Source organism: Phyllostomus hastatus, unplaced genomic scaffold, assembly GCF_019186645.2.
Source record: "Phyllostomus hastatus isolate PE091 unplaced genomic scaffold, TTU_PhHast_1.1 phas_scaffold_501, whole genome shotgun sequence".
Lineage (NCBI taxonomy): Eukaryota > Metazoa > Chordata > Mammalia > Chiroptera > Phyllostomidae > Phyllostomus > Phyllostomus hastatus.
Window position 1 is genome coordinate 66,615,547 of NW_025334033.1, and position 15,575 is coordinate 66,631,121.

The 15,575-nt window shown below is 37.1% G+C and overlaps 1 protein-coding gene across 4 annotated transcripts in view; it reads left to right on the forward strand.

Annotated features, from left to right (window-relative positions):
• The window catches only part of PAPOLA (poly(A) polymerase alpha), a 61,193-nt gene that overhangs the window by 30,852 nt on the left and 14,766 nt on the right, over positions 1 to 15,575 (forward strand). For all 4 annotated transcript variants that reach the window (XM_045823624.1, XM_045823626.1, XM_045823625.1 and 1 more), the window contains exons 13-16: positions 5,364 to 5,417; positions 5,950 to 6,069; positions 7,443 to 7,552; positions 11,457 to 11,578. In XM_045823624.1, coding sequence (XP_045679580.1) covers positions 5,364 to 5,417; positions 5,950 to 6,069; positions 7,443 to 7,552; positions 11,457 to 11,578 — 406 coding nt within the window. The remainder of the gene's footprint in view (positions 1 to 5,363; positions 5,418 to 5,949; positions 6,070 to 7,442; positions 7,553 to 11,456; positions 11,579 to 15,575) is intronic.

Genomic DNA, 15,575 nt, shown 5'->3' on the forward strand with positions numbered 1-15,575 from the left:
ATCTGTCGAGGTAAAGTGTGGCCCCCGCTACAGTTCTGCTGCCTTCTGAAACTGATCTACTATTACATGTGTAGCGACATCAATTCGTAGGCACATGTTAGTCCTCACCCAGCCTCAGAATCTGTACATCTTGGCAAAGGAGTGAACTGTTTAAAATTTGTAGTTAATATTCTCTATTAAGAAACGGAGTATTTTCAGGTATTTCTGGAAACTTACTTATCATTAAGATTCTCTATAACATAGGCAAACCTAACAAAATGTCAATATATAGTCAAATGTTTTTAATAGTTACAGTATATAGGATTGGCCTACACTTCCCCCCTAATGTTAATAAAACCCCTTCAAATATTTCTACAAATAATTTTTTTTTTGAATCTAAGTGGGGGTAATAGTTTTTACTAATGGTTTTAATATAATGGTTTAACACCTTAGTACAGGTTAAAAGCCTGATTGTGTTGGTTTTGATGAAAATTGTAAGTTACAATAAATCTTTTTTAAAAAATGGACTTGCACTTTTATTTGCCCTGAGCTGAAAATTTGCCCGAGTCCCACTTAAAATTTTTTTCTTTAATGCTTGAAACTTTCCTGACCATTTGATCTTGTGGATTGTGTTTTTGTAATAATCGAAGCAAGATTGCTCTATGCTATTTCCCCAATTAAAACAATAATGATGACCATCATGACGTCTCTGTGTTTTGTTTCTGTATCTTTTGCATGAAAAGCAATGGTGGAGCCAGCTTAATTGTTGTGTTCTGGGAGCACTGCTTTGTCAGTAAACATTTGAATAGCGTAACACAGAATGAATGCTCTTGTTTCTTACTCACTCCTCATACGTTGTGCTTTTCCATTTGGCAGATAATTTTTCTTTGTTTTTTATTTGAGCCAATGTTGAGGAAGTACTTTTGAGCAAACTAATGAACACATGTTGTGACACTTTAAAACTATGTAATAGAGTACATAATTACTTTATGGAAAATAATAAGTTGGTTTTATAGAAGAGCATCAGCATGTCTTAATCCCTGAGAATCAAAGATGAAACTAGATTAAGCCTTTTTCCTATCTCACTTCCTTACGGGATGAGAGGTGGGCAGAATGAAATATTTTAAAGTACTTAAATGTCTTCCTTCACTTTAAGAAAGATTATCGTTGAAAAATTGAACAAATGTTGATAGTGTTATTTATTTAAATAAATTTGTATTGCTAGAATTTAGAAGGTTTTTTAAAGCTTGCTTAATCTTTTAAAACTTAGGTTGTTTGCAGTCTATGTCAGATAGTACCTGTGAGCTGAATTGACTGATGAAAACATAGATTACTCTCTTTACTGAATTCTCTTGAAACAAATCATTTTAGGTTATCACACGTGACTTGAAACATAATTAGATTTAAGGATGTAACAAACAGGAAATTATATCAGAAAAAAAATTTTCAGCTGTGAGCCTAGATTTTAAAACATAACCATGGGCTAATTTTATCTGTAGCAAATTATATTTCTTCAAAAATTTTCCTTTTTAAATTTCTAGTAAATACTTTTATTAGACTTTAAACTCAGCAGCTGTGTCCAACCCGTGGCCCAGGATGGCTGTGAATACAGCCCAACCCAAAATCGTAAATGTACTTGGAGCCTTTTTTTTTTTTTTTTTGCTCATCAGTTTTCGTTAGTGTTTGTGTATTTCATGTGTGGCCCAAGACACCTCTTCTTTCAGGGGGGCCCAGAGACACCAAAAGGTTGGACACCCTTGCAGGTATTCACGTATCTGAAATTTTCTTTTTAGCATAATGAAGTACTCTAAAGATTGGCTGTACAACTAAATTGAAATTCTTAGTTTTTCCTTGATTCCATGTTGGTTAGACCTTAGCCCAAGTATATCCTGCGAGTATCTTTTATGTCTAGAATTTTAAATTGTGTCGCCCACCTGCCTGCCATTCTTGGAAGGGAGGGAACCGTGGAGGAAATCTTGTCTTGCTTTTTAAGATAAATCATCTTGCAGAAGAGATCAGTGTTCCTTGTGAAAAGGGGTAACATTGCTGTGTAAAGTTTTAAATAGGCCTACAAAAATATTTTTTATGTTTTTCCTTGAGGGATACTCAAATTGACACTTAATCATTATTGACAAAGGAAGTATGAATACTTATTTCAGGTGTTCCATTTCACTAGGAGACAAGGAAGGAAAGGTATTAGAAAAGCCAGAATGCTCTCTAAGGTTTAAGATTAATAATTTATAATGTCAAGGAAAATACATGTATAGAATATGTTAGCCTTAAAATATTTTAAAAACTTTAAAAAAACAGTGAACTCTAACTTGATCCTCAGCTACTTAAAGATGGAATTGCATGGTTTTTTGCCTAAGAGATCATTAAATTTTTGCTGCACATATATATGAGCTATGGTCCACCCAGGCAAAATATTAATGTGATGAAATGGCCAGGAAACCTGCTTACCTACAGGATGCTTTTGGGGGGGGGTAAATAATTATTAAGTAATAATAGCAACTAAATTAAGTGTTCTTAGGAGTTTTTAAATCGACTTTACTTCATATGGGGTATACTTAAATTATTGGAAATTGATAAACTTTCAATTTAGGGACAAGTTAATCACTATTACATTCAGGCTTGAAAATGTCTCTTGAAGGCATCTGAGCCTCGTGGGCATGACTGGGGCAGTGTGAAATAAGGGCTCATATGTTTTGGAACGGCAACACCATAGTCAAAATCAGAAGTACTACTTAGTCTCTGTGCTCTGATACGGGATTGAGGAGCTGATTACCAGTTCCAATTTTTAAAACTTAAACTGAGTCTGGATTTTTATTTATTTATTTATTTATTTTTCAGTTTCTTAGATGGATGAGCCTTTGTTTTATAAATAGTTCCTAATAGGTTATTTCTGTTAAAATTAGTTACTGTATTTTGTTTCTACCACTTTAAATATGCTTAAACGTGGCTGAGTAAATGACATTTAACCTCAGCATAAATACTGGCTATTTAACACTTTCAGCTGTGTTGAAACAAATGCTTTTTTTTTTTTTTTGTAAACAGTGCTCAGGGTAGATACACTCCCCCTATTTCAATAAGAACCAAAGTTGAGCTTTTAAGCTTCAAAACCTGAAACTTTGAATTGACAACAAAGTCATGCTTATATGGGTTGTGTATTTGCCTTAGTAAATAGAGAACACTGTCCATCATTTAAGCTTTTGTTGAAGACTCAGGTGGTCATTAAGAATGTCCATTTTAATGGTGTGGTAAAGCGAGTTAGAAAAGATAAGTTTTGTCCCCAAACTAGGTGAACCCAGACAACTTCACTTTTTTTGAGTTTTTTTTATGCATGCTTTGTATACTCTGTTGTCTCCTGTTGTAAGTTACACTTTGTCAGAGAGTAGTAACCTCCTTCTGCCTTTCCCCTTTTTGTTTTTTAAATGTGTGCCCAGTTTCCATTTCCCAGAGAGCTGGGAATCAGGTTACTGGTCTTACTAGGATTTTGTTTGATTTAAGAGCATTTAGGGTCTGGAGAGCAGGTTTCTGTGTACATAAAATGCATGAGCTTTTAAAAAGCGCTTCCATGTGATTTATTTGGGCCATCTGTGCTTGTTCTACATACAGCTGACCCTTGAAAAATGCAGAGGTTAGGAGTACCAAAACCCCAAGGTGGTTGGAAATGTTTGTATAACTTTTGACTCCCCCAAAACTTAACTACTGATAGCAGACCATTGCCCGGAAGCCTCACTGATGACACTGACAATGGATCAATGCGTCTTTTGTTAGGTACTGTACACACTCTAGCCTTACAATAAAACAAGCTAGAGGAAAACATTATTAAAGTCATACAGAAAATACATTTACAGTATTTATTGAAAAAAAAAATCCACATAAGTGGACCTGTGCAGTTCATACCTGTGTTATTCAAGGGTCAACTGTGTCTGGTTTGCTCCAAATGATGCTGAACAAATAAAGCCAGTAAAGGAAGTACTGATACTAGTCTGTGTGGATTCAGACCGCATATGCACATATCTGACTGTATGTTTGTGTACGTGTGTATATTACCTCTGTTGCTGAATATTTATAAACACTTGGAAGTGGACTCATTGGAACTTCACAATTCCTGTGCCATTGAGACCGGTGTTATCCCACCGTACAGATGAACCCAAGCAAGTCTTAGGTCTGGCTTACACAGCTGTGAAGAATTGGAAATATTTTCTTCCAAATACTTTTGAGCATAAATAGGCAAATGGTCTGTTTTAAGGGAGTTTGGTTAAAAACTTGAAATTTGCCAAATCTTCAGCATCCCTTGCCTGAATGCCTTTGGTGGGGTGGGGGTGGGGGTTGCCGATTGGACCGAGGCAGCTAGCTGTTTTCTGGGTCCAGGCTGTACATTTGCGTCTGGCCAGAAGGCTTCATTTATAAAACGTGAAAGGTAACGTTAAAGGTTTCAGCCTTTTGAAAGAAGGAAGGAACTTAAAATCTTTGGTCTAGGTCTGACTTCTCAAACCTAATCTACACTAGATAATGCTGTCAATTTGCTTTTCGAGGTAAAGTTCTGCTGGGAAGTTTGGCTTCCATAACCTCTAAAATGGACTCTGTAGAACAGTATATGGGACTGAACTTTTTCAGTCCCAAGAAATTGAGTTGTATGAATTATACGTGAGGTGTAGTTTGTTTTAAAAAGGTTTAAAGGAGATACTTGGTCATGATGGTATTTTCTAAAATTAAAACTTGCTTTTTCTCTCATTTCTGTGGAATTGATATCTGCATAGAAAGCAGATTTCTTTGGTGCTCACATTAGTGGTATCTGCTTCTTTAAATGGTTAGAAAAAGTTATTCAGGTACTTGAAAAAAGTCTTGAGACCTAACTTCAGTGTTAATGAACTCGAGTTTCATTTTCGCTACCTTTAAATTTGCATTAAAAAGCATGATGTGTTTGATAAGTGTTTTTTGAAGTTATCAGTGTAATATGTATACCTAGTGATCCTTTTTTTGTGGCTACAACCTTGTTGCTTTGTTTCCATTAAAATAATCTTGGTCTGGCAGACCGGGTCCTAGTGAGCAGCTCGCTGGCTTCGTAGGTAGAGCTCCCCCCGCAGCCACTGAGCCCGAGTGTCGGTTCATGTTTTTGTTTGTTCGGCTTTCTTGAGTTAAGCTGCTTTTTGGGTGGTTATTCGTAACATAATTATTTTCCAGAGGAATTAGGCTTGCCAGTAGTTACAGAAATTTGGGGCTTTAGCTTTTTAGGATTTATGTACATACCGAGATTGCGATTCCCCCTTGCTAAATTGATGCTGATATGTAACTCATGAAGCTTATTATAGTATGGTTTAATATCCAGCATAAAGCACTTAAATAAAATAAATAGCATGTTGTCTTTATCTTCAAAGGCATTATATTGTACTTCTAGCAAGTGCACCAACAGAAAAACAACGCCTAGAATGGTGAGTACAAGATTAGACTTTACAGAAAAAATAAAACTTCAGAATGAACCAGATAGCCACAGAACACAGTAGGAGGTGGAAGTCCTTAAAACATTCAGTTTGGTTTTATTCATAAGTGGAGCTTCACTCTTACAATAGAAGTATAGGAATTTGGGGGTTCACATGCACCTGTTTTTCGTTGTTTGCCTTATCCATGCATCATTTCTAAACTGTATGTTTAAAGTACTTTAAAGAAAGTCCTTAAGTTTAGCGTACTTAATTTTTTTTCTTTAAATATTTGTTAAGATATCTTTTGTAAACTTCCTAGTTTGAAATGTGGTTTCTCTTCTCCCCCCGTTTTCTCTTCAGCATTTTTGGGTGGAGCATAAGGCTTTGGTTTTTATCTGTGGGGTCCAGACAGTTGACCTGCCCCTGTGTGTTTAAGTATGCTTTTTCGTAGTGCTGCTTAACATAAACATTCGACTGTGTGTGTTTTATTTCACTTTTTTAATTTAACCAGAATTTTTATTAATACTAAGTGACATTTGTTCAGGGTGGGCTTGGTGGAATCAAAAATCCGAATCTTGGTTGGAAGTTTGGAGAAGAATGAATTTATTACACTGGCTCATGTGAACCCCCAGTCATTCCCAGCGCCCAAAGAAAACCCTGACAAGTAAGCAATCTTCTGACTTAATCTGGTCTCTTCCCGTTCTCAGCTTTTCCTTACAGAAGCATCTATAGGCAAGTTTTAATACCAGGTCGATATTTTAATGTGTATATATATGTGTGTGTGTGTGGCTCAAAACCAATTTGAGATCGATAGTGTACATTTTCCTAATCAGAATCATTGAAGAGAAAAATTATTCCTTGAGAAAAGTTTACCGCTGAAATAACTTAGTCTGTAATGAACAGGTGCCTTTTAACGCTGGTTTCTGTGCATCTGCCCATTAGCATTTCCTACCGTTTCTCCCTTGTCCTGTTTTGTACAGTGGTTATGCCAAATGTCAGGTTTTGCTTTCTGTATTAATTTTTTAAAGATAATATGCTTGGATTCGACCTTGTAAAAATCTGATTTGTGATGTATTCTGGACCAATGAGAAGATACGTGAAAAGCAGGCTCACTTCTTACTTTCAACTGTCCTTCATAGGTCAATTTCTGGTTTGCTTGTTGCTGGGTTATCTGAGATTCTGCTTTGCCCATGTGTACTTTGTTGCTTTTGGAGGGTGAAGGGAGTTTCAGTAATGAGTTTTATTTAAAAAAAATAAAACAGCATTAAAGAAAGATTGAAGATATAAGTGAATGGACCATTCAGGATTGCGCTGTAATAGAATAGCTATTACTCTGATTACTTATCCAGATTATTTTCTTCTGTAATCATGTAAAAAAAAGTGTGATTTGAGCTTTTTACAATTTTTTTGTTGCTGCAGTCTTATTATTGAAAGACCATAGGATCCATTCAGTAGATGTGCCATTGAATGTTCAAAGGTAGCCGATCACCCTTGTTCCGGTCGTCATGCTGCAGTCACATTTCTGGTCCTGTGGCCTTTTCAATTGAGGTTTTTTAATTTAGTCTTTGTGGGTTTTTTCCCATTGCCATTTAGTCCCCTTATATCCCTCTCAACTGAGTTTCAACATTTAAGGAATGTAAAGTTCTAGTTCAATTTTTATGTCTAGAATATCCTCTCTCGTTTCACATTTTTCTGCAGTATGTTAATTCCCTTTCCTTCATTGGTTTGGACATAATTTTTCGTTGTTTACAATGTGTCTAGTACTTTAGGGTCATCATTAAGAAAGTTGGCTGTCAGTAAATGGATAATACAAGTATATTTGTCCTAGTATTCTGATTGTTTCTATATTAATAGAAATATAAAGGACAGGTGTGGGGGGGGGGCTTTGAGTTATGATGGAGTTTGGGCATAGAACTTGACTTAGTTTGCTTATACAGTTATTTCAAGTTTTACCACATATCTCAGATTGTCATTCGCCTTGATAACTGTTTTTATGAAATCTTGATAAACTATAGTAATACTCTTCTTACTTTTCAGGGAAGAATTTCGCACGATGTGGGTGATTGGGTTAGTGTTTAAAAAAACCGAAAACTCTGAAAATCTCAGTGTTGATCTCACCTATGACATTCAGTCTTTCACAGATACAGGTATATCTCTGCTTGGGTAATCAAAATGTTTGAATTTGTCTTCGTGTATAATGTGATATTTGTAGTAACTTATAATTGGGAATAGCGAACAGTTATCAAAATATAATCTTAATGTTTGGGGGGTTAATTAGTTTCAGTATTATCTTACAGATAAATGATTTTTTTTCTCTTGTGGTAGACCTAAAGTTAAGTAGAACCATCTCAAATTTGGTTTGTCCACAATGACTTATTAGAAACCACCTGCATGTTCGATTATCTAGAAGACCGAGTCTGTGTCTGACCACCTTATTAATAATCTTGAACCTTAGAAATTTATGAAGCTAAACTTTTGGTGACTTTCAGGAAGTTTGTCCTGTCAATTGTAGATGCAAGTGTCAGCTCATGGGGTGGGGGGTGGTTAGAGGTTCCTTTCGGAGTGGCCTGTGCCCCGAGACACAGTCGGCAGGCGGTTGCGAGACCAGGTGGTGCACGTGGTTGGCAGCAGCCAAGGCCGTGTGGGTGCCCCTTTCCGAAGGACTGGCAAACGAGCCTGGGCACGGTGATAGCCTGCGTCTTTTCCAGGGGCCGCTCTTTCTCTCACACATCGCTGCTTTTCCCTCTGCTTTAAACAGTTCTAGTGGGTGTCCTCTTTCCCTGCCCTCGTTAAGGAGTTTTCTTCTGAGGAGATTCAGATTTAACATTGCAGGTTTTTCATTTGAAGAAGGAGAGACAAGAATGGTTTAACCTGTTAAAAAATCAGCATCACACACTAAATGTAAAGGAAAAGGAAAAGGAAAATGCTGTGTGTTTCAGTGTACAAATGCATAGATACGATGCCTGGAAGACACATTTCAGTCAGGCGGTCACACCTGGATGTGGGTCCATAGCTGTGGGACGTACCTGGTGGCTGCATCCCAGAAACCCCAGGTCAAAAATACTTCATGCTTTTATGTAGAATTGAGTTCTTGGTTCAAATGATTGATAAGTATGTTTTTAATCTTTAGGAATGGAAGTAGGACGTGATAGAATCCTTCATTGTGAGAAACGCATTGAAGGGTAGTAAGTGTCCACAGCAAGGGACAGCCCTTAGTTGCTGGGACCGCGCATGGACTGCACAGGTTTTCTGGGCTGTGAGTCGGAGGGTGACCACTGCACCTGCTGAACACCACACAAGTGTCTTTTCCCAAAGTAAAAACTGATGTCAACTTAAATATTTGTGAACTAACAAATCCTGTAAAGATACTTGAATTAGAAAGTTTGTTTCGTACTTTGAATCTCAGCTGAGCTGTTTATCAGAGATTGTATTAATGAACCATTAAGATTTTCGAGGAACTCTCAGGTTTTGGGGGTAGGCAATATTTTGTTGTCCTGTATCTTGAAACATTTTAATGGAATACTTTTGGGGATTTTGTAATAAACAAATATGACATGTTCAGAACTCAAATTCTTACCCCCAATCTCTTCCAATTTCTCCAAATCTTTCTGATCTCAGATTTTGGCAACTATATTCTTGTAGCTGTTCAAGCTAGAAAACTTGGACCGCTTCTTCCCTCTAGTTTTTCTCAAATAGTGAGTCCTCAGGGTCCTTGACAGATTCTCGGAAACTGACTTGAAGTGAAATGATGTATAAAGAAGGCAGTTTTAACCATAGGCTAATTGATACAAACCTGAGTTCAGTTCTGTGACGTAGTTCTGGTCTCAGAAACATCACCAAACTTCTAAATAAAGATCCTAAACACTTATAATATTAAACATTAAAATAAATGTGAGCTATCCATACATTTAAGAAAGATTAATAAAAACAAGTCAGACAATTATTTCCACTTATTCCAATTCAATGTGACTGGTGGCCAAAGCCCCTCTTGGCAGCTCAGGGCACCAGGTGGGACCCCCATGGACAGGACACCCTTCTGTTGCAGGGTGCAGTCACACACACCCCCACTCTCTCTCAGACTGGGACCATCAGACCCTCCAGTTTGCCTAACTGCGCGTCTCTGGGATGTGGGAGGAAACCCACGCGGACACGGGAGAACATGAACACCCCACACAGACAGCGATCCTGGCCAGGAATCAGCATTCTCTCCCCTCCTCCACAGTATTGTGAAACGATATCATTCAAGGACCTATTGCACTTGATAAAAATTCATTAAAAAATTGTTTTGCCTGTGCTTTCAGAATACATTGAGATTTCTGCTCATCAGTACTTCTACTGCTGTCAGCCTGGTCCAGGCCATTTAGCCCTGCTCAGTCGGGGTTACTGCTATTGCTTTAGGGTCCCTGTCCTGCCCTCGCCCTGCATCAGCTCCTTCGGTTAGCATCCGAACTGACATTAAACAGAGTCACGTCTCGCCTGTTTAAAACCTATAATGACTATCCACGTCACTGGGAATAAAAGTCCAAGTCTTTACTGCGGTTTGCAGGACTGCCTGATCCGACCTTCTCATTGTGACTTCATATTTTATTATAAGTTCAGAATTTATTACCCATGTGTCTTGGGACCAGAAAGGCAATAATAAAGTTAGTGCCACTCCAGGGCCTCGAGCAGCACTTGTAGTCAAAGACAGCGACATTTCTGCAGGGAACCGTCGGATAGTCGGTCACATTGCACAGGCAGAGGCCAGTGGCCACGGGTGGTTCAGATCCGGGTTTGCTGGCAGATGAGTTCTGGTGCCAGTCTCGGCGCTAGCCTCTATGTCGGGTGGGAGCTTTTGGGATTTTGGAATTGCAGATGCAGGCTTAACTGACCTCTACTTTTCCTCCTTCCCCGTGGCCTTTTGGTTGTTCCTCAAACATTCTAGGCATGCTCGCCACTCGGGACATTCTGTCCTTGGTGTCTGCTCTTCCTGGATGGAATGCCATTCCACCAGGACTGTCAGCCACTTCCTCACTGTCACTTAAGTCTCCACTTGGTTGTACTCTTCATTTCTAGGCGGAGCTGCTCTTCTTCCCTGCTGTTTTTTTCCAGAGCACCTGTTATATCTGATAGGAAGTACAGTTGACTCTTGAGCAACACAGGTTTGCACCGAGAGGTCCATTGATACGCAGAATTTTCCAGTTGACCCGCACAGTTCACACCCACATTCAAGGGGCAGCCCTGTGGACGGGAACTGAATGTGGAAGGCTGACTAGATTTATGTTCCTATTTTTGACTTATTGGGAGGTTGCTGCCCCTGGCCCCTGCATTCACAGGATAGCTTTTATTTACTTAACTTTTTTTCTGTTCGTTATATTTTTCCCTTCTGATTGTAGACTCTGTGAAGTTATTTTGGTCTCTGTGCCATGCTGTATATCTCCTGTGTTTAGAGCAGTGTGATACAGTATAGCCACTCAATAAATCCTTGTTGTCTGAGTGAATGGATTTTTCTACTTTGGGTACCCTCTGGAACTAAATTATTTTGATTTACTTATTTTAGTATATTGTTCTTATTCCTGTGACCTGTGTAACTTATTTCTGTAATAGAAAATGTGCTATTATCTTAAAATTTTATCTTGCAGATTCTTAAAAAGGTATCTTTAGGTATATTTAAATAAATTTGACTTTTGTTTTGCTGCATTTGTTACTTAGAATGGAATTTAAAATTTTACTGGGAGCATAAAGACATATGGATTTAAGAATCCCTTTTTCTCTAGTTTTGCTGTTTCTTAAAGAGTTACTCTTTTAAGTTATCACTTTGAGTTATTACATTGGAAGAATTAATAAATTTTGTGCTTTTATTCGTTATGATTGTGGCCTTGTAATAGAAGGGACTTAGAGTTCGCTCAGGCAATGACTTGTCAGAGTAGAGATAGGTTTTCACCTGATAACCTTACATATATGAAGTACTGATGTAAAAAGGAGCCCTATTTAGAATAGCATCTCCTGGATGAGTTTAACTGCCTTTATTAAAATGTTTCTATTTCTTGTAACAATTTCCTAATTGTATAGTTTATAGGCAAGCAATAAACAGCAAGATGTTTGAGGTGGACATGAAAATTGCTGCAATGCATGTAAAAAGAAAGCAACTCCATGAACTACTACCTAATCATGTGCTTCAGAAAAAGAAAAAGGTAAATTTAGAAAGTACTTACAAAAGCATTACTAATACAGTATTTTATGTATATAGGCTATCAGTACTTCAAAAATTTAGGCTTAGTGTATTAGTCATATTTGAAATAGATCACAGCATTTTTAAACTTGAAGTGGATCTATTCCATTATATGAAACCTTGTTCCTAGCCAGGTTTCTTGCACATACTTGCTTCAGACTTTAGAAAGGTTAGTGGTGATGCTTCATGTATCCTTATTTTATATTTACTTAGATTCTTTTAAAAATCTTTTGTTCTTACCTATTTAATTCCATATAAGTATCTCATTTCTTTTCTTTTAAAAAGTAAACAAATTAGGTATTTATGTAGATCAAGGAAACTAGATGCCTTTTTAAATGAAAATGACTTTATTTTGGTAAGAATCATACATGTATTTTATTTAAATTTCAAAAGTTACCGAATATAAAGATCACTAACAGAGGTAACGGGAGTTATGTTTTATATTCTGTCCTGTTGTTAGTGCTTCCTGTTGAATAACTGACAGCCTTTTTCTTGTTTGGACTTATTACAGGGGACATAGTGGGATTTTAGTTCAGAGATAACAATTACATTCTTACTTTATGTGGTTTCAAAAATAGGTGAGTTATTCCTATAATGGAATACTTAAATGTAGCAGTGAAAGTAAATGAGCTATAGCTACATATTAAAGTGAGTTAAAAAGGTACAGATGAATATGTACTATTCGATATATTTACATAAAGTTTACCAGCTTAAAAAATATAAAACAATATATGATTTAAAAGCAATTATGAAATAACACCATATATTAGAGAACAGTTACTACCACACTCATCATAACGGTTGATGGGCTGGAGCTGGGAGAAGAGGAATAAAGTAGTCAGTACAGAGGGGCCATCAACTTCACAATGTTCTGTTTCCTAAAGCTTCAAATACATTGTAATGCAAAAGTCTGTCAGTCAAGGCCAATGGCTTTGAGTAGACTTTCTGGTTCAATTTCAGGTTCTGCTGTTTCCTAGCTTTGAAACTTGGGCAAGTTTTATAACAAACATCATGTTCTTAATTTGCCTCATCTCTAAAATCAGCATATAATTTTTATCTGCCTGACTAGGTGTTTTGTGAGAATGAAATGAGTTGACACCTGGGAAAGGTTGTGTAGACTAAGCAGCCTAGTACCTGACACGGAGTAAACGCTTCCTTTGTTTCTGTTGTCGTCACCGTCACCACCACCACCATCATTAGTTCCTGAACTCAGGGGACTTGCTTGTTTTTTTGGGAGGGTGGTTTGGTCTAAAATGCAATTTTTAAAAATTAAAACAAAAAATAACATCACATTAAAACCTGTATGTAGCTTAACTTTCTTCTCAACCTAACAGCTTCATGAATTAACTAAATAACTAGGAAGTGCTAGTTCCTTTCTACTGTTCCTTTCTTGAGCAATGATTTTTTTCTTTCTTTTTCTTTTATTCTTTGTCATAAAATATATAACACATAAAACTTACTGTGAAGTAATTTTATTTTTAAAATGTCAAGTATTTGTTTTCTAGTTGTTCCTTGATATTATATTATTAATGGGTTTAAGCAGCCCTACTTGTGTAATTACTACATATAACAAGAATGCACATTTTGTTTTCACAAATAAATGTAAATAATGTTATTTAACACTTAACCTCTTTCTGTTCTGTTAAACAGCTATTTATCACACTGAGGTAATTAGATTTTCCAGAACTTTGGATTTAGATTATTATTATTATTTTTTTTTAACATCAATGTGTGCTTGCTTCTCATGTGCCCCTCCCCCTACCGGGGACCTGGCCGGCAACCCAGGCATGCGCCCTGGCTGGGAATCGAATCAGCGGCCCTTTGGTTTGCAGGCTGGCACTGCCACACCAGCCGGGGCTCAGATTACCTTTTAAAACTCCTGTTTACATGGCAGTATTGATATTTGGAACAACTAGTATATAGTTTAAGTTTTATTTTTATTCTGTTTCTTAAGGTAGTAAGTAGATACAGTCTTCTAGAATATAAAAGAAGCATTAATGATCAGAAATTTGTTTAGTCCAAAAATTATATTAAGTAACATTTAACTATAATCTCATCACCCAGTAATAGCTACTCTTAACATTTTAGTTTATTTCTACATAGACTATTCCTTGCAAATATGTAACCACATATAGTTAGGTATTTTAAAAAGGTTTTTGATGATAACCATTTTGCGACCTTTTTTCGTGCTTGCTATGTTATAACTACCTGTGCAAATTACATTGTAAATACTAATGGCTGCTTAATATTTATTTGTGTGGCTATAGTGATCAAATCTGTCCTCTGACATAATTTAAATTATTTCCAACTTTCTACTCATAAAATAGCACTTTTCTTCTTTCTATAAATAACAACTGTCTAGAAATTTACATTCATGAATCTTTTCATTGGATTCTTATAATAGCTTCCTTTTATTAACTGCTTTTTACAAAGCACAAAGTACAAGGGTTTTTTTGTTGTTTTTTTTTTTTTATTAATGATACGGCAAACCCATAGGTATTGTCTGTGCTATGGAAGAAACAGGGTGGTTAAAAAACTTGCCCAAGGTCAGGTGGTATGAGGTGTGAATTGGATCTTGGTCTCAGTGTAAAGTATATGTGTGTTTCTCTCCGTGGTATGTCCTGTCTTTATTTATCTGACCAGAAAGCTGTGATAGAATATTTATGATTTCTTAGCATGGAAGTCTCTCGTGCTGATAGGGACACGGACATGTAGACCTAGACACTGAGGCAAAGCAGCTTAATGCTGTTTTCTGTTCAGTCCAGCCAGGTAAAGCTTCCAGGTTTACACGTCCTCCCTAACAAGCGCCCTGTTACCTCACAGGTGTTTGATTACCTGGGCACGCAGGTAACTATTTAGAATTGAATGTAATTTACTGAACAGATCCTTGTCTGGGGGAGCGTGAGATTGGTAGCATTTTTTTTTTGGATGGGAAAGAGGCTCATTAGAACATTAGGAAATTGGTGTCACGGCGGAGCTCAGAGCACGCGGCGTTATGCCCTCCTGCTCTGCTGTCAGCCAGACCTCCCCATCCCTCACTGGATCTGCGTGTGTTTGTTACGTGCACAAGCGGTGTCTCTGTGGAGCACACATGTGTGCGCGCACCAGGTAGGAGTTTTTGTCAACAGTGCAAATACTTCCATCAGAATGTTTCTGTAGGTAAGTGAACACTGGGGCTGAAAGGATCGAGGAAAGAAAAAAGACGCTGAAGACATAAATTTGATATTATAATAGCACTGATTGCTGAAATCGAAACTTTAAGTCACTTTAAAAATCAACTTCTATCCATACAACCACGTACAGTTTTTTAGCTTTGTTTTGGTTTTCTGATATTTGAATGCTTTTTAAGAAGGGCCAACATTAGGATTTATGTGTGGATATGAGGGTTAGTTTTCAGAAAATACTCTCTTCTGTAGGCTCCTTTACCCCATTGCACACACCGTGTTAAACCCCCGAGTGGCAGCAGGAGCGCTCAGAGACCTCTTCTCTGGGGACGCTCGTTGTCTGCAAGTCAGCGTGGCACTCGTTGTGCTTACCGGTGGTTTTTTTGTGAAATTATACAAATTCTGTTTATTATATAATAATTTAAAAATCTGTAAACAATTTTTTCTAATTCCACTAGCTAGAGATATTCATTGTTAACATGTCACTATTAAAAGACTTTTCTGATATGTGTGTGTATTTGAGCCCTCAAATATAGGATCCATGTGCCTTTATGTACATTTTAATTTGCATTGTGTGTTACATTCAGTGTGTATGTCTAATGTAACATTCCTTTGTCTTATTTCTCCCCCAGAAGAACTGTAGTTGAATTGTAGACCTCTTAGAAGTTAGGAGTATGTGTCTCTCAAATCTTTGCCTTTTACAGTCAGCGTAACAGTTCTAATTTTCATAATGAAAGTCACAAATTTAGATTTGCGCTTTTCAGTAGCAGTCACCAGTTAAGTAAAAGATGTTCA